The sequence below is a fragment of the Epargyreus clarus genome, unplaced genomic scaffold, assembly GCF_041222505.1.
Source record: "Epargyreus clarus isolate Ecla_fem2 unplaced genomic scaffold, WU_Ecla_fem_2.2 ptg000010l, whole genome shotgun sequence".
Lineage (NCBI taxonomy): Eukaryota > Metazoa > Arthropoda > Insecta > Lepidoptera > Hesperiidae > Epargyreus > Epargyreus clarus.
In genome coordinates, this window is record NW_027332218.1 from 6,576,717 (window position 1) to 6,599,226 (window position 22,510).

Here is a 22,510-nt window from a genome sequence, read left to right on the forward strand (position 1 = left end):
TCATATTACAATAGTGTCAACTGTCATTAGTGTCATTGCCCATTGCTGTCAGGCACTGTCAGCTGTTATGAGTTTTGGTTTTGGTAGCGTCCAAGAAAAAATTCAAACATAATATAACTAAACTAAGTTAGTTTCAAACTTACAAAGCGGCAGTAGTTCTACTCCAGAAAGTACTCTATCTGCTATCATTTTGATACTGCGCAACCATGAATCAAATGAACATGCACGTACCGATGAATTCGGTGGTCCCAGCCCAGAACGTAGGCATGCAGATGCCTGTATCGGGTCCCATCATGCAGCAGCCGTCGCCGCAGCAGATGCAGCCCGCGGCACCTCAACAACCGCCGCAGCAGGACAAAGTGGATAACATTACCAAAGTTAAAACCTTGATGGGTTCCCTTCGAGAGTGTTTACCTGTAAGTATATGCGTAGTTGGCATGGGGCTACTTCAATAGTGGGAAGGGTGCTCAGCAATGATACTTAAAAGGGCTTGAAGCCTTAAAATGAAGTAACAAAGAAGTATTATATGTCTGGTGGGAATATGGCTTATTTTCAAACAAATTATAAGAATATTACAGTCGGTTCACTAATATTCAAAATTGTTTCTATTTTCATAAGTACACAACAATGTTATAAAAGTTGTGTTCAATTTATCATTCAACCAACCAAATTTAGTTCCCTTGGCCACTACACAAAGTTTTTTTTTATAATATATTATAAGAGTAGCAGACGAGCATGCAGTCCACCTAATGGTAAGTGGCTACGTGGCTACTGCCGCCCATGGACATCTGTAATCGACCCCAGATATGATAGATATTCCTACCTGAGGTCGGCAACAGATGCGCCGCTACCCCTGAGGACTAAGAACGCCTTGGAAAAGTATGTCTCCCTTACCACACCCTTCAAACTGGAACACAGCAGCACCTAACACTGCTGTTATTAGGCAGAAATAGGTGTGGCGGTGATGCCACCACAGTCGAACCACAAAGGGTTCTACCACCTTCAGAAGTGCCCTATGCTAAGTACTAAAAACATTACAAATATAAGAATAAAGATTTTAAACCAGCAATACTTTATTTTTATAATTTACTGATAATTTAATATCTCTGTCTTATTATTTCAGATGACACTGAAATCTGCTGCTCAAATTCTTCATCAAAATCAAAATATTGATGCAAATAATCCGTATGTATTTCATTTTGATTCATTACTAGTAATATTCTGATAATGTTTGATTGCTTTGCTAAATATATAACTTGATTGTGAAAATTGATGATTCGAATATGATGATTGTGAACATTGATGATGAATAATGATGTTGTATGAGGACAGAAATTACAATATTAGTTTTAAAACTATTATGCATGTATCGAAGTACTAAATAAAAATATTGTCTGTATTTTTTTTATTACAGGAAAGGAATTGATAATCCTGTGCCAAGATTTGATAAGAACTTGGAAGAATTCTTCTCACTCTGTGACCAAATGGAACTGCACTTAGTAAGTTGACCTTTTACATCATTATGTATATGTTTTTTTATATATTAACTATATGAGTAGCAAAGAGCGTGGAGTATACCTGATGATAAGTGACTTCTGCCGCCCATGGATATGTGTAAGCAACCCCAGATAGAATTAGATATTCCAATCTGAGGTCAGCCACAGACATGCTGCTACCCCTAAGGACTAAGCTGGAATACCTCGGAAAAGTATCTCTCCCTTACCACACCTTTCAAACCAGAACACAGCAGCTTAATATTGCAGTTATTAGGCAGAAATAGGTGTGGCGGTAGGGCCACCGGATTCGAACCACAAAAGGTTCTTCCACCTTCAGAATTATGTAATAATAAATAATACTAGTAAAATTTACAGTAATCAATGTGGTAGAAGTTCCTTTTCTAATAGTATTATGTCACAAGCTTTTGATCACGCAAATACTTGTATATCAAAACTAAATAAACATAATATCATGGGATCATCACATGTCACCTTTGTGTGATCACATTTACATACATATGTATATGTAAATATTGTTGATTCTATCACGAATATAATATAACTTTACTAATCTACACTTGGCCCAAAATGTGGACTGTAGTCTAGCCTGAGAGAAGACCCATGGCCAGCAGTGGGACGCAATTGACTTTATAATGATATCACAAAACCTATAAACTTACACCTTAAATATATAACAAGACTTATGAATATTTCGTATTTAATTTGTTCATAATATCTGAATATACTAAAGCAATTTTATTGTATAATATCTCCTTCGGAAAACTAATAATGGAAAATAATATTAAGTAATATTTATGAGTTATAAGATTATTTATTTCCCTGTTTACTTTGTTGCATTTTTGTTTACAATAAGAAAGTTCCAACTGCAAAAAACATGACCCTGAGGTGTGTTATCTCCTCATATCTGCAAGATGAAAACAATAAACACATTAATCAACGAGTTAAATCCTTTCAAACCATTACTACATTGTATATGTGAGAAGGATACACATATTAAGGTGTTAATTTTCTTGTAATAATTATGCAATAAAAATAAACAGGTAAATCTACTAAATTCTTTAGTGATGGAAAATTAAAATGTATAAAATACTGCAATTTTTGGCTATATTTTTTTATGACAGTATTTTATTTAAAATTCATAATCTTGGTAATTTTATTTAAATATAGTATTTAGTATGTTTGTTACATTATGTGACTAGTGAGACAAAAAATACTTTTTGATTTTTTTTTTCAATTTGAAATTTTAGAGTTAATCAATAAGTAATTTACAATATCTAATTAGTGCAGAGAAAGATGTCTGATTAATATTGCTTCTAATTAATTATGATTGTGATATAACAAATCTGTCTGTTTATTGATATTTTCTAGTTAAAGCTACTTCTAACCAGATTAATGTTCTATGTAGATCTCTATAATAAAATGTAAGTGTCCGGTTGTTTATTGGCTTGAAATTATAATGAGATGAATTATATATTTTTTCCTTAAAATGTTAAAGAAGTTTAAATTCTTAATACCATACACTCTATTTTGGTATAGTTTAAATTTACCCTAAACATACCATAAAATTATAAATAAGTTATAATTTACCACTTTCATCAAATTATTAAATAATATTTTTATAATAAATAACTTTAAAAATATATCATGTATTGAGAAATGAAGTGTTTTTAACAAAAAATAAATGGGATCAATCCATACTCATATAGGTAATTTTAAGAAAGAGAAGGCTCAATTTGGTCTATTATTAGTCCTTATTAAGTCGTCATCTGCTCATTATCTTAAAACAGAGGTCAAATAAACACGGATGGCAAACTAGCATTACATTGTAGGTAGGTAGGTAGGTCTACAACTTCTGGAAATTTCTCCGTCGTGCATAGAGACAAAAATAATATCTGTCATTAGTTACTATGTAAGTGTCTAAGTAAATAAGATCGCGTGGTTTCATTATGTGCAACAATTAACTTATTGACCTGGCAACTACCAATCAATGTTAGGTACTTATAATACCCTTATCACTGATGTTTTTGCTTCACTCCCTATCGTATCGCAGCTAAACAAGAAATGTATTACTAACGCTAATGATTTGTTAGTACTTAGCTCTTGACGTGATCCATCGTACGATTACGTAAGAGGATTAAAATTTATCTCATTTCCCATTCCGGCGAAGAGAAAACATTGTAAGCAAAAAGCTTAATAAATAAAATATAAGTACAAAATGAAGACTGTAGGTACCTGTCTTATCATAATTTAGTCGTTAATTATTTAAAATATTGGTAAAACTCTTAATTTGAGATTCATAATCAGATTAATAAATTCGACTCGGCAAATATCTAACGTGAGTTAAACTTTAAGAGCATTCAAAGATGATTAAAAATCTACATCAAAATATCATACTATTTAATTATAATACCGTTATCACAAGAAAAGATTATTAGAAATAAACCTAATTTGTTCAAATACACAAGGCGTTTATATCCTTGAAAAGTATTCGGTTAAACTTTACAAAAATATCCAAAGCCAATAGAGATAACATCAGAGCTAAGATTCGGATATCCTCCCGGAAACTGGGTCTTGGTCAGTTAGCGATAACGTAAGGATATTTTTAATTATGATAAATTGTAGAATTGTCCAGAAGATGCCACACGTATTTAGGGTCATGTTTACTATATAGTAAACATGACTGCGTATATACGCAGTCAAGGAATCCGTCCAGAGCAACGAATTCCGTCTAATAATTATTAGCTTTTTTACTTATTATCTTAATTGCAATATTATTATGTATGAGTCAAATCTTTCAAATAAATCTTGTACTTTCGAATATTTATGTACCTTTTACAATGCAATGTTCACAAAATATAATTTTATGTAAATAGGAAAATCTTATGTATGTTAATGATTTAATATTATGCAATCAGTATTCAAAAAATGCAATAGAACACACACCTATAAATTATGCTAGTGTGAGAGACTATGACCAATCAGTAGTAGGTATGTCTCCTATAGCCTGTATAATCAGACTAAAATGTGGAAAAAAACATATAATATTGACCCTTCGTACTTTGAGTGTGTGTTAAAAATTGAATCCTTTTCCAGCGCACAGCAGTAACTTGTATCCAGCAAGCGCAGTCGGCATCGCATTACCTCCCCCTCACCGTAATCTCTTCGAGGCTGGATTCAGGGCCCACCACGCAAGTAAGTAAATACGACATGCAGTTAAATGGTACTACATGGTCATGGGGTATTTTTATAATATAAGATGTAGGTAAAGAAGCTAAACGTAATCAAGTGAAGGCTAGGGTTTTTTTTTATAATATAAGAGTAGCAGACGAGCATGCAGTCCACCTGATGTTAAGTGGCTACTGCCGCCCATGGACATCTGTAATCAACCCCAGATAGGATTAGATATACCTACCAGAGGTCGGCCACAGATGCGCCGCTACCCCTGAGGACTAAGCTGGAACGCCTCAGAAAAGTCTGTCTCCCTTACCACATCCTTCAAAACGGAACACAGCAGCGCCTAACACTGCTGTTATTAGGCAGAAATAGGCGTGGCGGTGGTGCCGCCGGAGTCGAACCACAAAGGGTTCTACCACCTTCAAAAATGGTACTACATGGTTATGGGGTATTTTTATAATATAAGGTATAGGTAAAGAAGCTAAACGTAATCACGTGAAGGCTAGGTAACCTAATATCACATATAGTCCGCGTAAAACTGCGAGTCCGCTCTGAATATCGAAATGAATCGCTTGGCCATAGCAAATTGTATGACTACACCTACTTTGTCGGAACAACTTCAGAGCGGACTAGCAGTTTGGCGATAACTATACCTGTGTTATAGACTGGAATCATGAAATTCTCCTCAAATTGGACACTTAAAAAACACTTTTTACGTCAAAAATCCGCAACTTTTTTATTGATTTCGATTACGCCAGTGACTTGGGACGCCAGATCTTTTAACAAAGTTGTGTTGACACCTATGAGGACAGGAGTTCTATCTGATTGCACACAGATGTGTTGATGATTGTAAGGTAAGGTTTACTCGAAGGCTTCATGTTAAAACCAGAAAATAGTAGCCGCATACCGCTGCTGTAAGACGGAAATAACCATAGCAGTGAGGGAATTCTTTCATTAATAAACTGATATTAAGCTGATAATTGTAAACTCCAGTAAGGACATTTTACTTCACATAATTTTCGCAGATGCGCTGTTATAAGATTCAGTTAGAAGTGCGAGGCATTCCTATCTAAGTCTGGTTTTCATTATTTTTAAGTTTTGTGAATATCTTTTGTGAAAACAAAACAATAATAGTTATAACAGATAAGCCATTATTATCCGGAGATAATCCAACTTAAAGCCAAAACATCCGCTCTAACAGCTAAGTTTCAAGTAAGCAGAATTTTACTAAACAAACAGCATTTGTTGTTTGTTTATCTCTAGTCTTGTGTTATCTAAGTTATTACTTCTAATAACACACTGTTCAATCAGTTTTCATACTTATATTTGTAGCAATAAGTATCCAATTGAGTATTGCCTCTGTACAAATGCCCGAACAATATTCCATACAATTTACAACATATTTCAATGTAACGATAGGATACAACGATATGTCGACCGGAGACGTTCAGTAGGTTCCTTCCGTTTCCTCTTTCGCGATAGTTTTTTGTGATAGTCCTTTATCGTGTGTTTTTAATTTATTAAGGCAGGTCAAGGAGAGAAATTTCAAGAAATTGATCATGCCCTTTTTAATTAATCTTCTTTATAAACTTCAGTGACGATTATTGTGGTTCAAATGTCAATCACCTAAGGTGACCACTTGGTAGCACATCTGCTTATTAATTAATTTTAGTTTATATGAGATAGCTATCAAGTAAAAATATAGTCGCTATTGAATGTGTTTAAAACGACGTAAGCGAATATTTTGCCTTCAATGTAGCTTCGAATTGCAGAAGCGTAATTCAATATACAATAAAAAGTATACAATTTCTGCAAGTTTCCGTGTTGCTGTGTTAATCTGAGAGCTGTGGTTAGTAAAATCTCCCTCAAAAGATGACATTTATGTAGCATTTGAAGGTGGTAGAACCCTTTGTGGTTCGACTCCGGCGGCACCACCGCCACACCTATTTCTACCTAATAACAGCAGTGATAGGCGCTGCTGTGTTCCGTTTTGAAGGGTGTGGTAAGGGAGACAGACTTTTCCGAGGCGTTCCAGCTTAGTCCTCAGGGGTAGCGGCGCATTTGTGCCCGACCTCAGGTAGGTATACCTAATCCTATCTGGGGTTGATTACAGATGTCCATGGGCGGCAGTAGCCACTTACCATCAGGTGGACTGCATGCTCGTCTGCTACTCCTATATTATTATTTAAAAAAAACATGTCGGAAAGCACTATTATATTTTGTTGGTCGGTATTTATTTTTGGCTACTAACTTTTTCATTGCAAAATAAGCACTTTTATTGAATGACTTAACGTGTTCCAGGACACAGCACTCAGTTACCCGCAGTACATGAACACAGTGCGTCTCCAGATCTCATACGCGAAGGACATCCACGACACCCTTGTGGCGGCCGCGCAGAACATATCACCGACCGAATGACCAGAAAGGATCGAACTCACTCGCGACCGAGTGGGTAGAGAAACAATTCACGAAAGAGTGAAGCAAATGTATTTGTAAATCTATCCTAATTATAAAGTGAAATGGACTAAAGATAGTATCTAAAATTAATTAAATTATGAATCTACACAATGTTATCTTTCCTTTAGTCTTTGATCTTACAGAACTTAAGTGTTATCTTAGAATTAAAACATTAGGCTGTTTTTGTACATGGCAATTCTATTACATATAATAAATCTATATTGTAAACAGTCTTCACTCTTCAATTTTTTTGTGGCCAAAATATGAAACAGTAAAATAAAATCATTATCCATTTTTGAGATCAATTTAATTAATATTCATCCAATAAATTTCAAATATCTTTATTTATACATTTTATTTCAATAAGTAAACAATTCTTCATTATACATAGAAAAAATATAATTAAATGATGTTTTTTTTTATAAAATAACAATAACATACATACTTAAAATAACATAATATAATTCGTAATCTTATAATAATAAATGAAAGTTCTATAAGTGTAGGACCGGCCAATTAATTTTCATAAGTGTCTATTAATTAAAAAATCCTAAGCTTAAGTTATCACAAAGTTAAAAGCACATAAAATACTATCAGTCTTTGTATAAGTGCGAGCGCGCACTACAATTTTTGTTACGTTGTGACATAATATAAGAAAGAAATGACACATCTAATTAAAATCCGTGCAGTATGACGCTAACCGTTTTGCACGCAGTGCGCGCTCACACTTAGTTGTTGAAGAAATACACAGTTTCTTTTAAATCATCCATTCCAAATTCCAATGAGCTTTTACCTGGAACAAGAAAAGTAGGATTTAAATATTTTATTGCACATATATAACATTATTAATAAAATCGCACTAATTTTTTGAAGCAACGAAATCTTTAGGAAAGTTTCGTGTTACTAATGTTCTATACATGACTACAAACTAAATGTTTCGCATGACAATATGATTCACATAACAACAGGCCCTTGGGGGGCTGTAGATAGTGTGGAAAAGTCATAAATCGGCGGTATCAGTGCCGGTGGAGAGAATGGTCGTGCAGTATTGTTTGCGCTGCGCACGACCCAAGATAAACTTATTATTGTGACATAAATAATGTTGCGTTCGGTGCACCGCTGTGGAATAATACGGGCCCATGATGGCTGCCTCAGCTGTACCCATTAGGATGTGGACACATTTACAACGAATATTTGCTTAGGAATAATTTTATTATGGAAACTTTATTCGGTAACACGACCGACGCACACTTCTGTTTAAAGTGGCTTTTATAATTCAATTAAATTAACTTTTACTTAAAGGTTTGTTCTGAAATGAAACTTTGGACTGTTTAGTTATTTTAAAATATGAAGACAATCATAGATTTTCGACTCACAAAAAGAAGACTATAGATGTTGATTTCCGGTTGACAAAGATAATGTATTTTATGTATAATTGGACATAATAATTATGCAGTGTGACTTCTCCTTAACGAAGATAAACATTCACCGATCATGGAATTGTTTTGTCTTGTGAATCATTAGCTCTGATCTGATATGTATAGATTTGTTTGAATAAGATATATTATTTCCAGTTCTAAGTATTAAGTTCCTCCGTGAATGAAGATAATTAATTTGTTATTCTGATATAATATAATTTTATTAGTCAGTAATTGGTACTGATTTTGTAAAGGTTATTTATAAGGAGTTTTAGGTGGTTCCACTAAGATTTCACCACAACTATATCTCTAATTATAATCAAAATAATGTTGTATTTAAATAAATAGAGATTAATAACATTAAGATACTGTGATTAGACGATGGTTAACGTTTAGAAAATAAGTATCTTATTTATTACATTTATTGCATCGTGCAAAATTATTCTCCGATTTGAAGTTAATCTAAGTAGGTGATAGATGCCTTAACACATAGTTAGCTTTAGAGTGTGTATAATTATAAGATGGCAGTGTAAAAATTGTTGGCCTGTTTTACGTAGGTGTAAAAATTGTAGGTAAATTTGTAGCGAATAGTAATAAACATATTAAAATATTATCACAATCACAAAGTGTAAAAGAGCTTCGGTAAAAGTTATCAGCGCGGGAAATGCGGTAACATTTTATATGTTAAAACAGAGCACAGATAAAAAATATTAGATGACATACTGTTGCTATGGAGATTACTGTATGTGCTCGAATTATAAAATTAAATTATGCTTTGATTAGCGAAGAGGGCAATAACCCTATTTGATAGTAACACGAAGTAACGTTATTTGATCCCACAATTAAATGGGAGTTCTAGTGTTATAAATATGTACAGTTTGAAATAAAATATTTTTCGTTCATTGTTGTTAAGTACCCTTGATGTGAGGTAAATACATAGATCAGTAATGATACTTCGCCACCTTGAAATTGAAACGGCTTATTAGTACGTTCTTTTTTTGAATTCTTGACAAATAAAAACATTTTTAGAGAAAATTTATGAGTAAATAGCTAATACTGCGTAATGTACATAATAAATAAATAATTACTTCAAATATTTTAGGGACATTTTAACACGGAGACGTGACAAAACTTTTTCATGCAACTATTTCAATTCTCAAAACTGTGAGTAATATGGTACTAATCTATGGGTAAATAAAGAAAATAATTGACGAACATTCACACTGATAAATAATATTACACATAGTACCATAACACATAGTATTTGTTGATAACGACACTTTATAATAAGATATGTATTACAAACTATATAAACATCAATAGTTGTATTAACAATAACATTAACTGTAACGTAATTATTATATAAGTAATAATTATATAAGCCTGTTTAAATCATAGATTGGTAAAGATTACTCACTCCTAACAAAAAAATGTAAGCAGTTTTGACAATTGAAATAGTTGCATTAAAAAGTTTTGCCACGTATCCGTGCTAAAATGTCCCTAAAATATTTGAAATACTTATTTATTTATTATGTAAATTACGCAATATTAGTTATATTCGTAAATTTTCTCAAAAAATGTTTTTTATTTGCTAAGAATTCAAAAAAATAACTGACAAATCAGCCTTTTAGTGGCTTCATTCAATTTCAAGGTGGTGAAGTATCTTTACTTATCAAAGGTTTAAATAATAAACATTTGAAAGTCTTATATTGTTGTTTAAGTCTTATATTGTTGTTAAGTCTTGTTCTCTTATATTGTTGTTAAATTTTATGGTATAGGTATTAGTAAAGATCTGGTTCTCAGATTCAATTACTGATCAGAAAACATCAAATGATAAATTATATAATAATTATAATACTTATAAAATAAATAGGGTTATTTACTTTTAACCGTTGCAATACCCTTTTTTATCTCTTCTGTATGATTGACGTAAGTCCCCATTAAAATTTATGTATTCCTGCTTTACTGTACCTACAACAACTTTGTATGTATTTACTTATCAAAATAACAAGTCAATAAATCATATTAATTGTAAGTGGACCATGATCATTCAATCAACATGTATTTTCCATATACTCAAGCTATAACTAACACGGAAATGTCAAATAACTGTGACAGATTTAAGTAGGTATCCCTAAATTATAGAGAGTAGACGTTTATGTTCGCATGGTTAATAAAATCAAATAAAATTATATTACTGATTTTCGTCTTTTCTTCATAACAATTATATTACAAAAACAACTTATGTATACAGGATCCCACGAAATGACTTAACGATACCTACTAAAACTTTCTCCCTAGGAAGGTACTCTTCCTAAAAGTTAGAAAAAAATCTTAAATCCTTAAAATATGAAAGATTCTTAATTTTCAATTAAAAATTTCAAGTAAACTGTAAAAACTTCAAATAAACTGTAGAATCGTATTTAAAATCAAAGGAATATTGATGTTTTCAGTGAAGTAGGTATCTACACTTTTACTGATATTTACCTACAATCGTAGCTATTAAATTTTAAAGTAGTATGCATAATTACTTATGTAAATAAACGTTCAAGCGAGGCATAAAGAGGTCGATGTACGTTTAGTTGCATTGTTTTTAAGTTTAAATAACGAATGGTACAAATAATAATATTCATTCATATTAAAAACTGACCAGATTTTTAGTTTAAAATGCGCCAAGCTCTAAAAGGATCCGTAAAATTTGCAAAGACAAATTGAATAGGATAGATTACACAAGGTTTGAGGCGGTAGTTCTTGTAGAATTCGAATCTGTAACCGGAGATCCAGCTGGACCTCTGCTAAGCACAAAGTCTCCAACACAAGGAAGGTCTATTAAAGTGTTTTTTATTTCATAAAAGTATGATATACAGGGCCGGATTTAAGGGAGGGCCCCGGGGCCTCCACAAAAGAGGGGCCCCCACAATAGAGACGTCGGTTTTTTTTTTAATTCCGACTAGTAAACACTAGTAAAAAAAAAAAAATCCATTGACCTTATTTTTTCGCTGTTTTACCTTTATCTACAGTACTTTGCACAAACATGAATACTAGAAGAATCTACCTGCGTTTCACAATAAAATATTTATTGAAAAACTCAACTGAAAAAAATGTACATTTTATTCGGAAAATAATTTGTGGCCAGGCCTCCACTCCTTTGTTGCCCCAATGCCTCTAGACCTCTAAATCCGGCCCTGATGATATATGCATGTAATGTTACGACTTCGATACTAGCAAACGTAGGTAAAACCAAGAGCATGGCTAGTAGACCTCAACTATATTTCAATAATTAATATATTTTAGAAAGTGAGGTAGTAGTGTGTTCAACCTCAGCTAGTAGTGTGTTCGTGCGTTGAAGTAAAACCTTACTAATTGCCTTTATGTGCGCAATAAATAAACAATTGCAAAGGTAATTATATACCTATCCGACATCATACAATAAGGTCATAATATTTTATTGAGAAGATACAAACACATTTAAAGATAAAAATGTCTATTTTAATAAATCTGATTGTTAGTGCAACAGTCAATGGACCGAGACTAAGGAAGACTCATTCTGGCCAATGGTCACTTATTATCGGTTTATCGGTTGGACGCTTCGTTTGTTGTTTTCGTCAGTTCTTTAGTATTTCTGTCTTTTTATCTCAGAATAACAGAGCTTTTAACAGTGTATTTGGCATTAATAAAAACAATGAAGGAATAACACGCACAGACAACACTTTATAGATACAGAGTGACATGATGAGACGAGCGTATTAGGTATGTATATTTTGCATGGCCCTTTGCTAAGAGAAGTATTATGGAGTTTCTAGGGAAACATATAGAAATGCTGTATTCTAGGTTGGGGTCATCCCTAAAACATAATTGCTTTTCTTTAACATCCTATAGCTAGAAGCGAACGCAGATAATACAGATACCACAGATTCGACAGACATTAAAAAATGACAGATGCATTGCAATGGATATGCAGTAGGAGTTTATTTATATAAATCATCAACTGTACTCACAGTTGTGTTCATCCGAAGACCTGCTGGGCAGCATACGTTATGTGCAAGAATCCATCATTGCTGCGGAACTGTTCGTACGCCTGCGCCATCGTCATGCTGTGGCTTGCGAGCACTCGGTCGTTCACTAGCAGATATAAAGCCTACGAAACAAATAACGTTGCTACAGATAACATAAACAGATTTCATTTTATTATATGTAAAATATTCTAATTTCTGTTTGCTTTATAGACTTTCTGTAAGTTTAGTTTGCTATCTCGCTTGATAGATAACACTGGAAATACTTGGATTAACTGACTAAAAGTTACAAATATATAATATGAAATGAAAACATTGCGAGGAAACCTACATACTTGAGAAGTTTTTAAAAAAATGTTTTAAAAGGTATGTGAAGTCTACTATGTAGGCCTATGTAGGCATATCCTTCTCATTGTAAGAGGAGACCCGTGCCCAGCAGTGGGACATTAATGATGTAATGATTGTGAAAATTGCCTGCTTGTCAAAATTTTATCAATTTAGGTGTGTCCGTACCTGTGAATCTCGCAATTTCATCTTCGTTCTTATAATGTAGAGGAACTGGGACATGGTGAGCTCTTGGGGCACTAGGAACTTGTTGCGACCCAGGACTGGCACTTCTTTTTCTCTCGCATAACGTTCTACGTACAACTAAAAATATACGGACGTTAATTGAAGCTAAAAATTTAAGTTAATATCTAAATATGAAAGGTGGCAAGCACATTCTATACAACTTGATCGATTTATTAAGTTAAGGGCAAGTTCACGTAGATTCTAGTAAATAAATGTATCGTTAAGTAATACTTTTAGGAGACGTTCCTCAGTATAAGATATACGTACGTACAACCTACATACTCGTATAAACTAGCTGCTGATATCCTAATATAGAACAGTTAAAGAAACAGAGTTAACTTACCGGAATCTTATTTGGGAACCGGTGTCTAATAACCTCGACTTCTTGATTTGATCCTGTCATATCTGTAGAAAAAAGTAAGACAATAAGTGATAACCCGTAGAATAAGTAATGAATAGGTACTCGGTATATCGCTTGTGCAACACGGCCAGTCATGGATGGGCGACCGCGCTAGTGGCATTATGATGGGTGTTTCTGTAAGTTGGTAGGTACTAATAGGGTCTTCGAAGTACGCACGTTAACTTTTTATGTGTTACAAATTTTAAACAATAAAGGAAAGTAATTTATTATTAAATTATAAGACACCTCTGACTGTACCACGCATAATGGAAATGTACTTGCCGACGCAAAATTGGACAGTTACACATTATTCCAGTTAGAGATTGGGCCACGGATTTGTTTGTTTCCCTTACTGTACAAAACCTTTTCTAAGCTACTACGTGCAAACTACGTTTGAACTTAGAGGATAAGGCTTGGGCCTCGGGTTAGGATGCACCTATAGTAGATTCACGTAAAAGAACTCACCGTCTTGGTATCCAAAAACTTCTTGAGACGCGTATGTAATATATAGGAAACCGTCTTCATCTCCGTATGCCTCGTAAGCCTGTGCCATAGTCAGACTCATACTCAGCATAGACCTGTTGTTGATTATGAGGTACAATGCCTAAAACAGATAAAATCACTCAATACACGAACTAGTGTCCAAGATATCAATGAGTAAATATTTTGCAACTAAATGCTCATTTGATCTTTAAACTAAATTATGCCAATACAAGCTAGCTAATTTAGCACAATCTTACATTGTCTTATAATTACTTGTAACATTATTTCCGAAAGGACTTAACTACCGTTCGTTTAAGTTTAGGATCCCTTTACTACTAGTTTCTATGACAGCTCCTAGGTGTCTACTAAGGCGCTTAAGACGTTAGGTAATCCATTATCATTAAGAGTTATCGCCACTGTTATGATCTAAGTAATTAATTATTTACTTGACTTCAATGATTATTATTCGCATACGAAGTCTAAAATAATCTGACCTTCTTGCACATACGTCAAATGACAGAGATAGTTTAAGTTCAAACGTATAGCTAATTGATTTAACATAACGTTAACCTTTTGATAGCAAATGCTTTCTGGCAGTAACACTATCTATGCAACTGGGTCGAGATGTCGGCAAAAAGAAATTAAAACACCACATATCGTGAGTAGCCGTTACATAGTAAAAAACATTTTTGTTAGTCGCTAACTAGTGACTATATATAATTATTAGCTGACCCGGCAAACTTTGTACCGCCTCAAAATCTATTTATTAAATATATTTCATATAAAATATAGCCTATGTTACTCGTGGGTAATGTAGCTTTCGAATGGTGAAAGAATTTTTAAAATCGGGCCAGTAGTTTTTGAGCCTATTCATTACAATCAAACAAACAAACAAAGTTTTCCTCTTTATAACATTAGTATAGATATATGTACATATAATGATAGGGTATCCACTCACTTGGTTTGGCTTTATTCTTATTCTGTTACGGATTATAACTAGGAATTGGGACATGGTGATGTCTTCAGGAACTAAAAATTTCGTTTTGTCCAGCGTTGGCAGATTTCTTTCCTTGTGGTATCTTTCGACTATTAGCTGTGAATAAAAAAATACACTTAGGTACTCCACAATTCCCTGTATTGTTTATACTTCAACACTTCAAACATAGTTCCTATACAGGTTAATACACAATGAACGAATATTATAAAGATTACCTAATATTTGAAATTAAATAAAGATTTTTGAATAAATGATTAACGTCTAAGTAAGGTGCTTCCCTACATTACAGCCAGTATATCACCACGCCTATAGAGTCACTTAGTGTGCTTACTAAAGCTTTGCTAAGTACCTATCTTCTAACGTAGTAAGCAAATTGTACTATCTAAGATACCAACATTTCATCATGTAAATATCAAGATAAATTATTAACTTACCGGTATTTTGGTAGGGAATTTACTTTTAATTGCCATCACTTCCTCTTTTCGGCTAACTGTAACAAAACAAAACATATTTAATATTTCATAGTGTAAAAAATAGAAGAAACGAAACGACTCATAAAGTTTTCGGATTCCTCATTTCTGTGTTTCTATGGGATAACAGTGTGAAATTTAACAAAAGGAAGAATAGAAATTCTGATCTATTGAAGATACGAGTAGGTAAGTATCTACTCGTATTGGGTTCCGAAATTTCACTTGTTTAGCCCTAAATTGGTTTCTTTATGTATATTTTCATGCACTTGCTTTTACTACAGTGCATCACAAGCCAACTAAATTATTCGTTAAGTACATTTAATTTCCTTGTAAACTTTTAGCTTTTGAATAGAAAAATTGGAAATGCAAAAAAGGTGAAATGGGATAGGTACCTACTGGATACCTCACGTTGTCTTCAGATGACATTATTTAGTTAACTCATTCATATTTAGTAGTTCATTGATCTCGTTACTTATCAACAGTAAAATCCTTATTGTATTAATTCTTTTGTGTTTAACAATGTTCTAAGCAACCTCTTGTATCGTGTCTTTTGTGCATTCCGATGGCTGAGTTTGGTCACGTACTTATGTGTGTGTTAGGCGTAATTAGGCAATTAACGTGAATTGATAGTGTGCAAATAGTGTATCCTAGTTATGAAGCAACCGGCTGATTATACAGTCTGTAGTTTACTACGATCGCAGTTCAGTGAACTTCAGAGATAATAAATATGTATAAAAATACTTTAGGATATTCGATACTCTTCTACTAATTCTACTAAGCGACATCTAGGGTAGCTACCCTTAATTATTAAGTGAATTGGTGACTTCAATAAAATCACAACAATCAGTTTAAGCTCAGTAAATTCAAATAGAGAGACTAGCCCTTAAATGTAATACCTAAACGTCAAATCAGAATTAATTGTAATTGTATATTATTATTATAAACCAAAAAAATGTGCTACGACTAAGCAAGGCTAAAAAGTTTGGAGTAAGTAAATTTAATAATGTAACCTGAATAATGAATGGAATTACTTCTACTAAGAAAGCTCTATTTCTATTATCACTCATCTATACTCAAAGCATCATTACTCAAAGCTACGGCGCTACGAAATACGTAAGTACATTACATACAATATAAACTGGCTTGTCAACTTTCCTCTAACGGAATCTTAGGTAAGGACCCACTTGTAAAAACCCACGCGAAGGGAGACTTAATAACTTATTAACTATGACTTAGCAACTTTTATGAGCTGTATTTACAATATAACAAGGGAGAATTGCAATTTGAGATAAGAACTTAAATCGTATATTTAAAGTAGGCAATCATGAAGATGAATTGCTAAATTAATGTCACGTTGATTAATGTCACATACGTATTTAAGAAAGGAGTTATACTACCCAATTACCCATAAATCAAACATTATAATGTCTGTCTTGTAAAACTGTAATTTTACAATAATATACCTAGGTATATTTCTAATTTCAAAAAGGTTTTGGCGTCAATAATATTGGCAAACATAATTGAGGCAAGTGTCTATTCAAAAGCTAAATTCATTCATAAGATAAAACGAAATTAAATACTTAAATAGATAATTATGAGACGGGTATGTGGTATAAACTTGTAGGTACATCAAAAGTAAACAAACTAATCAATCATTATATTATTATGGATGTAGGCATGGCTCGCTGGCAATATACATAATAAAATATAATTATATTGTAAAAACAATGATTATAATAGATATTAATTGGATTTAAAAGAAATGTGTTAAAAACAACAACTTAGGATCTTTTAGTAGAAATAAGTTTTAGAGAATAATATAAATAATAGGTAAAGTGGTAAAAATTTAGAAATAAATCATTGAAAGGAAAACCCTTTTAACTTTCCGAAAACTTTCTATGTTGGAATTCTATTTAATCCCATGGATTGAACGAAATTGCTGCGGAAGCTTCCAGAACCTCCAAAGAGGGCTTCAAACCTTATAATAATTATACTTATATACAATTTATATTTGGGAGGACATAATGCTGAAATATCTATAACCACCTAAATTACAAAATTAAAAGTATTATCTCAAAACTTTAGTAAAGTAGTACACATTAACATGCGGTCGCAATACAATTTAAATTAATTATTATATAAATAAATATACAATACATTTTAAAAGAATACAAAACAGTGTTTAAAACACAATACAAAACCTCCTTTTTTGAAGTAGTTTTTTTCATAAACAACAGTAAATAATTAAAGGTACCCAATTAAAATGCCGCTCTCAGCCATATAAAAAATAACAACCCAAAGATCATAAAAATGCAACTTACTGAAGGGCCTTTTTGTTTTGAAGCACTGTTTCACATTGTGGTTCACATCGTGTTTTATTAAAGTCGTTATGAAGTTCAACTCCATTTTTAAACACCGGTCACTTTGTAATAAATCGCGCTAGTATGAAAGTGTTGTCGCTCGTGCACTCAGCCCGCCGTTGGAAGCTCGACTACAATTAAATAAATAACACCAACCAGTTTTATCAATAGCTGTGAGGTCGATTCTGGTAAATAGGGTCCATCGCTAGTTGCTCCATAGTGTCCGACAAAAAGACGAACGTATCTACGTGCACCAATACACGTTGCTCTCAAAATGCAGGTAAAGTTAAAAGGTTTTCGACAGGTACATCGGAGGTGTATGAATGAAGCATTTCAACTTCATCGGGGCGTGGGATCGTAAACCGAGGGTCGGCTTACCTTTTAACACATTAGGAATGCTACTTCGATATTGTTAATTTATTATTTTTTCAAATGAATGGTTTATTAAACCTAATTTGTAACGTTGTTTGTAAATGACGATGAGGCGCCTCTTTTAATGTGTCTTAATTAATGTACTTAGATATTACATTATGTTCTTCATAGTTTTAAGTAGATAACGAGTTAAAGACAATGTTCTGACATATGGATGCGATTTTTGTAATCTTTTGATTGTAAATTTTACAATTGTAGGACCTTCAGGTAGCTACGGATCAACGCAAACTCCTATGGCCCTATGGCCTAATAAAAATCTGGTTTGATGTTTTAAAATACCACAAATTTTCAACATTAAAATATAAAGTAGGTTAGGGTAGGTACAGTAAAATGCCCACCTACGGCATGATCCCAAATAGAACCTATTTGGAAATCGCACCCTTTTCTAACGCCGTAGCCACCGGTGGGTCTACAATTTTAGTTGAAGATTGACCCAACCGAAGGTAGGCTTTGATGGCGAAAAAAACAGATCTTTCTAAAAGCAGGATAAGTCAAAAATTGGCGCAAAAAGTCCTGCTATTTTATCGTCTCTTAAGGATCACAGATGGACTTATAGCCATACACATTACGTATATTTTTAAGAGTTTAAAGTATTTGTCTTGTTCTAAGCCTATCCGGAATTATCTCAATTTATAGGCAAGTGTCATCTATGCCACGAAAGCTATAAAAGCATGTGCGTAAACACTTTTTATGGTCTTGCTAGATAGTGACCTAACATTATCTAACGTAAATAATAAATCAATGTATCGTGAGTACAAATATATATAAAACATATAAGTGTAATGGTATTTATCATGTCAATTCGTTCAAAGATAAAGTACCTATCTAATCCCTAGGTTGCACGTTGCAATCTCAAAAAAGGCAGTTACTTCGAAATCATGCACTTTGCTATGTATGGTCATATTATTTCTGCAATTTATTATAGTTTTACTACAAAAAGCGTGTTTTACCCGACACATTTAAAACATCAACTTTAATGACGATGTGGTAGACTTTGATGGAACTAGTTGAAGTTACTTAGTTACAGAAAACCTATGCTGACTGAATGAGATGAACATAACAGGTTTCTTTATGCATAAGATATACGGACACTGGCAACACAACTCCAGGTGGACCGTCCAGGACCAGGAAGGTGACGCTAACATCAACGCCAACAAGATACTGCCAACGTTAAAATATGTATTTAAGTATTTTATTGACCTGAAAAGAAGATTTTACATTGATGTATTAAGATCAAGGTTGGATATTAAATGCCCTCGATAAATAAGCAATATGGTATCAACATTTATTATATATACCTAAGCGTTCTAAAAATAACCCCGACTACGTGATCACTACTTATTACTTACCCCCGTATTTCCTAAGTAATTAGATATTGTGTGTATTTGTCATTAGTAAATAAATAGTAACTAATATTTAGGTAAATGTACCCATTAAGGGCCCGTTGCTAACCTAAAGTTTGAAATAGATTAGGAATTACCTACAATACTTTCAAATTTGCATGCATTTTAAATGGTACAAACATTCGATTTGTTTAACAGGTAGGTACGATTACTTATTTCATCAACATTAGGTACTAGTTTTAATCGAAACATAGGTAGGTATAGGCTCTGGCAGCTTCTAGAAACTTCTATTGGATACAAGTATATTAGCAATTATTAGTCAGGTAGATAGATGACTTTATGTGTAACATTATAATAGGTTTGGGCGGTCCGTCTAAAGGGATTGTCTCAATATAGTCCGACATTTACACAAAGGGAGACTTCACAGAAACTCCCATTAAGTTTTTATCACAAAATTTAAAAAAAATGACGCAATAGCCACAGTCAATTTATAAAAAAAACAATCTTTTGAGAGATCTAAGATTTGCCGATGAAATCGATGTTTATAACTTTGTGAATAAATAGGAACACTTCGTAGTAGTTATACAAATAAGGAAATAAATATCAAGGAGCATACAGATAATTTTTTGTCTTGAACTGAATCATAATCTAGTACATAGGTACTATATAGTTGAGTATATACTACCAATAAACAATACATACAAACAATGAACATGTAATTAAACGCCCAATTGATATAAACAGACATGTAATGGGGAATGTAAACAGAGGAATGTTTTGTGCTCTACGTGTACCTATCATATATGCAAGCTGATAAATAGAAAGCAATAAAATTGATAATGTCCCTATGTTAATTAACTTTCCAACTATTATAAGTGTAGCCATTTGGCTACACTTGGCATTTGCCATTTAGATCTGAGGTGAAAAGATTTACTTAACAAGAAATTACTCATTCATTTTTGCCGCAGGCGAAGTAACTAAATGTACCTACTTCTAATACTTATATGTAACTCAGTTAAACATCTTATACATTTGATCTAGTCAGTGCGATCATTAGCTTATTTGATTACTTCATCTATATCTACACCCCCTTCTTGCCTTCAAGATAGATATTGATCTGAAAATGTTTGTCATTGCCTAATCACTTTTATGCAGAACTTAATATCGTTGCTAATAGTTAATTACGACCTTCCTTCCTTGTGTGACAATGCAGAATTTAGTTACTAAGTTATAATAGTATTCTTTAAACCTAATATTTTTTCCAAAAATTTCTCAACATTGTAAGACTTAAAAATTATACTACGATATATCGAAGTTCAAAAACTAGCCTTTCAATAAAACTGCTCACTTTAAATTACAAACCATTCGAGATATATTTTCACAGACGTTTTTTATTGCAAACATGAACTTTTATCTAATAAACAATTAATTAATCATGGTAAAAAATTAATAATTGTACCTACCACTACGTGCAATAAAGTTTTTGTTAATATATGATGCAATGCTAATTAATGAGTATTAAGTATTTATTACTTATTAGTTAAAATATATAATGAGGTTTTAAAAAATTCCAAACATTCTTCTTCTCGTAATTAACATAGAATACCTGAACGTAAGCATTTTGTAACGCCTGGATAATATTCTAGGTGCGTCAATTATACTTTTGTAAATGAATTGCGCATCATAATTTAACAGGCGTATTTTTAATTTTTCGACTGAACATAAATTAATCTTTGACGTAATTAGAAAATTAAATTATAAGTCCGAAATTAAGTAATGTCACTGTCAATGGTCAACGAAGCTTGCCTAATCTGTAGGTAGTGTGGCCAATTTATGAAAATTACGCCCGAATTTCGAGATAACCATACATTCCGTAGATTTTAAGAGCTACAGGTTTAAGGTTTGAGACCAATAAAATAAACAGTCAGTTAGAAAGAGGATTATACTTCAGAATTTGCATTAAATGCGTGGTAAAAATATGTGTCAAGAAAACTGTCGATATTTTTTATTATTATTTCAACTCCACTTTTAATCTCTTGTTTTGAAATATCGCCGTATACCTATTGATTATTATATGATATATATTTATAAATTGTTGGGAATAGGCCACAGGAGAAACGAGAAAATAAACTATGAAATATAATAAAATAAAATTCACTCCAAAAAGATACTTTTTATTATATCGAATCATTGACAGAATGACAAATTAGAAGAAGTAAAAATATATGTTTTTCAGCTGCCAGCTTTATCATATATAACCTACTTGAATATTATACATTATAAGAGGCTTGAGTTTTTGCTATATTCCAACAGCCTCCCTCAAAAATTCAAGTATAAAACAATTTATAAATACGTTCTTTGCAGAACACTTCTTGAATGTCATTACATCTACCACCACTTCACTAGGTGTTTCGTTATGGAGAAGAAGCGGCGAAAGAAACTCCATAACACACATATTTTTACAATAAATATAAATGTTTTTACAATGGCAAACTTAACCATGGCACATGTGGAGCTGAAGATACTTCAGACCACATCGATTTATCAGTCAAATATACAAAGAAAACTTCAAACAAAACCTTATACTCGTACTCTGCTTTAGCTGATGAGACTGCGACTGTGTCTACATTGTTTTCGTGTGTTTCACGAAATTATGCAGTTTTAATTACTTTGAACAAATAGTTTCTAATACTATGTTTGTGCGTCTCGTCGCGTTCTCAGTTTCTCAGTCAGAGTCCACATAAGCAATAATTAACTACTTATAATTACAGCTTTCATTGATTAGGTTTAACTATTTATATCTTTTATATAACATTAAAAGATGTATTAAATATTTACACATTTAAGACAAAAAAATCTGGATGCGTAAGTACATT

General features: G+C 32.7%; 2 protein-coding genes across 3 annotated transcripts; one reads left to right on the forward strand and one right to left on the reverse strand.

Moving 5' to 3' along the window:
• The first annotated feature begins 61 nt into the window (after positions 1-61).
• ix (mediator complex subunit intersex) lies at positions 62-10,767 on the forward strand. Its single transcript, XM_073077250.1, has 5 exons — positions 62-416; positions 1,124-1,185; positions 1,415-1,499; positions 4,611-4,709; positions 6,993-10,767. The coding sequence occupies exons 1-5, from the start codon at positions 207-209 to the stop codon at positions 7,107-7,109; spliced, it is 573 nt and encodes a 190-aa protein (XP_072933351.1). The 5' UTR covers positions 62-206; the 3' UTR covers positions 7,110-10,767.
• On the reverse strand, positions 6,891-18,151 carry LOC140745407 (uncharacterized). Of its 2 annotated transcripts, none has more exons than XM_073077249.1 (8): positions 18,016-18,151; positions 15,464-15,519; positions 14,991-15,125; positions 14,015-14,153; positions 13,493-13,554; positions 13,093-13,227; positions 12,565-12,704; positions 6,891-7,941 (listed from the first exon to the last, which is right to left on the reverse strand). In XM_073077249.1, exons 2-7 carry the CDS (start codon positions 15,497-15,499, stop codon positions 12,573-12,575), a joined length of 639 nt encoding a protein of 212 aa, XP_072933350.1. In that variant the 5' UTR covers positions 15,500-15,519; positions 18,016-18,151; the 3' UTR covers positions 6,891-7,941; positions 12,565-12,572. The 2 variants fall into 2 exon arrangements, with proteins under 2 accessions (XP_072933350.1, XP_072933349.1); XM_073077248.1 differs by having other exon boundaries at positions 17,821-18,149.
• Between the last annotated feature and the right edge of the window lie 4,359 nt (positions 18,152-22,510).

Coding starts and splice junctions, on each gene's coding strand:
- ix (XM_073077250.1), top strand. CDS start 207: ATGAATCAAATGAACATGCACGTACCGATGAATTCGGTGGTCCCAGCC. Junction 1,186..1,414: donor AATATTGATGCAAATAATCC/GTATGTATTTCA, acceptor TTTTTATTACAG/GAAAGGAATTGATAATCCTG. Junction 4,710..6,992: donor ATTCAGGGCCCACCACGCAA/GTAAGTAAATAC, acceptor AACGTGTTCCAG/GACACAGCACTCAGTTACCC.
- LOC140745407 (XM_073077248.1), bottom strand. CDS start 17,905: ATGGAGTTGAACTTCATAACGACTTTAATAAAACACGATGTGAACCAC. Junction 15,126..15,463: donor AATTCCCTACCAAAATACCG/GTAAGTTAATAA, acceptor TTTTATTCACAG/CTAATAGTCGAAAGATACCA. Junction 13,228..13,492: donor GGTTCCCAAATAAGATTCCG/GTAAGTTAACTC, acceptor GTATATTTTTAG/TTGTACGTAGAACGTTATGC.